Source organism: Pelobates fuscus, chromosome 13 (genome assembly GCF_036172605.1).
Source record: "Pelobates fuscus isolate aPelFus1 chromosome 13, aPelFus1.pri, whole genome shotgun sequence".
In the NCBI taxonomy this organism is placed as follows: domain Eukaryota; kingdom Metazoa; phylum Chordata; class Amphibia; order Anura; family Pelobatidae; genus Pelobates; species Pelobates fuscus.
The window spans coordinates 109,440,015-109,444,436 of record NC_086329.1 but is presented as its reverse complement, the minus strand read 5'-3'; the positions used below and the strand labels follow the sequence as shown (position 1 = coordinate 109,444,436).

The window sequence follows — 4,422 nt, the reverse complement described above, 5'->3', positions numbered from 1 at the left end:
ATGAAACAATACAGGTTTCGTAAAACAATGCAGGTACAGGCTCAAATAACACTGATGAGCTGACGACAAACACCACTGACTATCAAAAAGATCAACCTGTCTCACAATATAGATAATAAACACGTCATTACAGTACAATGTTTATAATGCTCTAAATGCGACAAAAACTCTGCTAGACACGGATAAGACACACGGTACATTGTGTAACTGATCACAGAAACAACCGGTAGCGGGTGGATACCTTGCGACCAACAGGGACCTGTGTGTCCATCGATAATGTGGGCCTGCATGCCCGATTACATGCTTTACGTTTTTCTCCTACGTATATCGAAGAAAAAATTATACTGACAAAACAATATTACAAAAACAAAAAATTACATGGTTGAAGCTAACTGTTACAGAAGCCTTAGTTTATTGTATGCCTTTAAGTACTATTTTTTATACCTTTGTAGCCGTTCGGATGATTTAGCACGAATCCCTTGTGTAAGCGTATAGGTGGCCGCCATTTCGGGACTTTGCACGTGTTCGCGGCCATCTTACGTGCGAACAGCGGTGTTTGCCTGTAACCGCATGGAACTAAAAACGGATACGCGAACAGGCGAACACCGTTGAGTCCTCCAGACCTCCATAAATTCGTACTGAAAATGCCGAACGCCCCACCGTTCGGTAGTTATACTTAATCGTCTATGGGGATTTCAGCGAACACCGAGATTCGACTGGATGGCACGAATTTCCTGTCTTTCACCGTACGAACGAAGACCGACCGCAAGGCCAAAACGTATGGAACTATTTTCGGCTAGTTGGTCTGTGCGGTCGGTCAAAACTTGGGAACGGCATAACTCCCGAACCGTTCATCCAAATGGACTGATTTTTAAGTATGTTGGTCCCCTGGACAAGCTGTACCCCCTGTTTTTGGGGTACATCCAGAACGTGGGTAAAATAATGTACGTTTTAATTATGTTAACTGGTTATCTGAGGGGAGGGGATGTGTGGGTTGTACCCTGTACAGGATTGGTGATTTTATGCCTCCCCCTGGGTGTGTTCTTTCTGTACTGAATCCTAATAAAAAGCAGGCTGGGTATTCCAGTCCTCAGTTCTTGTTTGACCCTCAAATCGCAGCCTTGACTCGTTTTGTGGGCAAAAGGGTATCCTAGCTGTGCTATAGCTAGTGGGATTATTCTACACTTACAGGACTCGTATGGAATACTTGGAAAGCAGCTTCTCCCCCTCTTCAGCAATAGGAATCCAGATGACTAAGCGGTCCAGCTCTCAGCAAGACTAAGGGTAACCGTAACACTAACATTTAACTTGTAGACCGATATCTTAGAGAAGACTACTAGGGACCTGCGAGTCCAATGATACTGAGGGCCTGTGCGCCCAAATGATTGTGATCCATCCCATGTCTATTCTTTTCTCTTGTTCTGACACATGTTGTGTCCTGATTACTTGACTCAAATGTAATTGGAGACCTGTGAGTCTCACTGTGAACCTTTCGTTTCAATAAAAATCATATTTACAAACATTTAAAGGGCCAGGAACAGCATTCAAAAATCCATTATGCCCAAATGTAATTCTTAAAGGGCAATACATCCCAGGGCCATAGTCGCAGGGCAGGAGGCTAGCGATCAGTCCTCTCCAATGCCCAGTGGCAAATGGCAGTTTGCCACAATTTGTATATTGTTTTAGCTAAATTGGAGCAAGAAAATAGAAAAATGATTACAGATCTATGATCAGCTCAAATCAGAGAGACACAATTGGAAATAAAAAATAAATTAGAAATAAAAACAAACAACGCCATAATAAAATTGAACCAACGTTGGTACCATGGGGATAATAGAGTTAGCAAGTATGTTTCGGAGAGACTTAAGTTTAAAAAGAGAAGCCAAATAATTGAGGGAAACAAAGTTAATATCTCTCCATCAGAGAGGTAAAGTTTTTGCCCAATATTTCAGGGCTCTGTATAATCTCCCATCAGGTTTTCGTTTCATGCATTGTCTATTTAGAGTTTATCTAGGGGTCACTCTGCACTATGATGTGGTGGCACTATATACAAGTAGTGTGTTTGGTTATTATATACTTTTAAGTTAAATACATGTTACAGGTCTACAGACAAGGAAAGCTGAAATATTATATCCTTGGATGAAACAGCTGGTCTCGAGAATATTAATGATATTGGTGCCGTGGGAGACTCAAATCCCATGATGAGCTTCAGTAGACTCTACATCTGAGATTAATCAGTACATGCCAATCACTTATATAAGGACAATCATTAGAGCACAAACATTTACTGTGTTGAAATATATCCAATTCACTAGGTAGAATAAGGATATTTGTCATCTCTCATAACGTACAACAAGCACATGTATTTAAAAGAGAAGAATGGAAATGTAGGATCCTGGAATTTAAGAGCACATCTCAAACACGTTGGAAATTTTATGAAATTTCTTGAATCAAGGTAAAGTCTTTAATTTAGGAGTGGAGGGCATGAGGGAATGTTTTTTATTACCTGATTTTTTTTCTTATTTAGGCACATTGTGAAAACCGTTATGAATGAATGAAACAAACCAGACGGCTGAGAATGGATTCACCCTCCTTGGTCTGTCGACCATCCCGTACCTACAAGCTATTTTCTTCTCCCTGTTTCTGGCTATGTATGTAGCCACTCTAGTAGGAAACACTTTGCTTATTGTAGCTGTGAGACTAAATACTCAGCTCCAGACCCCAATGTATTTCTTCCTCAGTAATCTCGCCTTCATTGACATCTGTTTCTCCTCTACTGTAATACCCCAACTTTTGGCAAACACTTTAGTTGATGATGGAAAAATTTCACTGTTAGGTTGTGCAACTCAGATGTTCATATCTTTAGTTCTTGGTGCAACAGAATGTTTACTGCTGGCAGTCATGTCCTTCGATCGATACGCAGCTATCTGTAAACCATTACACTACAATGTTATCATGAACAGGAAATTGTGCATCTCTCTAACAACCGGTTGCTGGACAGTCTGTATAATAAATTCCTGTGTCCATGTTGTCTTAACTTTTAAACTGCCCTTTTGCAGGTCCCACCATGTTAACCACTTTTTTTGTGAGGGGCCTCCTTTCTTTCGAATGTCTTGCTCTGACCCCTTGATTAATGAGATTGCAATGTATGTCTCTGTTGTTGTTATTGTGACGTGTTCCTTCTTGTTAACACTAGTGTCTTATATTCACATTATTTCAACAATATTAAACATTCATTCTTCTGATGGACGTCATAAAGTTTTCTCAACCTGCGCATCCCACCTCATCGTGGTCAGTCTCTATTACACTACCATCATGTCCATGTATCTTCAGCCACATTCTGCATACTCTCCTAAAACAGACAAAGATATTTCCCTTCTCTACACAACGGTTACACCAATGCTGAATCCCATTGTCTACAGCATCAGAAATAAACTTGTTAAAGGCACCATACAGAGAATATTTACCAGACACATTTTCATTCATAATTATTGAGATTTCTAAGAAATAAAACTGTGGCAAAACTAACCTCGCCACTGGGTTATGGAGAAGCCTGATTGCCAGCCTCGTGACTATGGCTCCTCTCATCAGCCCATGCTAAACTTAAACCCCATGGCGATTTGACTATGTTTGTGGGATCTGAGCGCTGTTTGGATATATTGAGCGCTCAGATCCAAGCCATCTGGGGATAGGTTGAATGTGGAGGTTCTGTTCAGTATGATAGGAATTATGTATTTTTGTGTATTTTTGCTGTTGTTGTGAATAGAGATATTTTCTGTACCTGGAGATATTTGGCCTACCACACCCAGTTAAACCAATTATCTCCAGGATAGAGGACTCTGTGGAACTGGTTTTGGGCAGAAAAGCCATGCTTCAGTTGGTCACAAAGGACTTCGACCTAACTTTTAAACCACTGGATGGAATTGTCTGATTTTTGAGCATGTTTGTATTGTGTGAATGTGATGTATACTTTTAAAGTTATGAATATTGTGTATTTTCCTGCCTGTGATAATTATGTTAGCCCATTGTGTTCAGTAATTATATCACAGGCAGAGGGGAGGATTTTGCTGGAATGAATGTGAGTGTTTATCCATGTACTACTATGATTGGTCAATGCTACATTTTGTCCCAGTTCTTCACCAGGTCCCCTAGGGGAGTGTCCACCTGGTGGGAGACCTGCATAAATACCGGGCAGGTAGCCCCATTTAATCAGACCACTGCTTGACCCTCAACACGGAGCCTTGTCTCGTTCTTGGGGGGATTTGATTGTATGCTGTTCCAGTTCAACTGCCAGGAGTGTAAACCTTTCGTATGTTTTTTCCTGTTCTGCTGTTTACAGCATTCGTATGGTTCCAGTTCGGGAGTTGGAGCATTTGTATGGTTTACAGTTCGGGAGATTGGTGTATGGAGTAGCTGTCTGTA

At 40.9% G+C, this 4,422-nt stretch overlaps 1 protein-coding gene across 1 annotated transcript; it reads left to right on the top strand.

Moving 5' to 3' along the window:
• The first annotated feature begins 2,550 nt into the window (after positions 1-2,550).
• LOC134582699 (olfactory receptor 1361-like) lies at positions 2,551-3,495 on the top strand. The gene has a single exon (XM_063439344.1). The coding sequence runs from the start codon at positions 2,551-2,553 to the stop codon at positions 3,493-3,495; it is 945 nt and encodes a 314-aa protein (XP_063295414.1).
• The last annotated feature ends 927 nt before the right edge of the window (positions 3,496-4,422 follow it).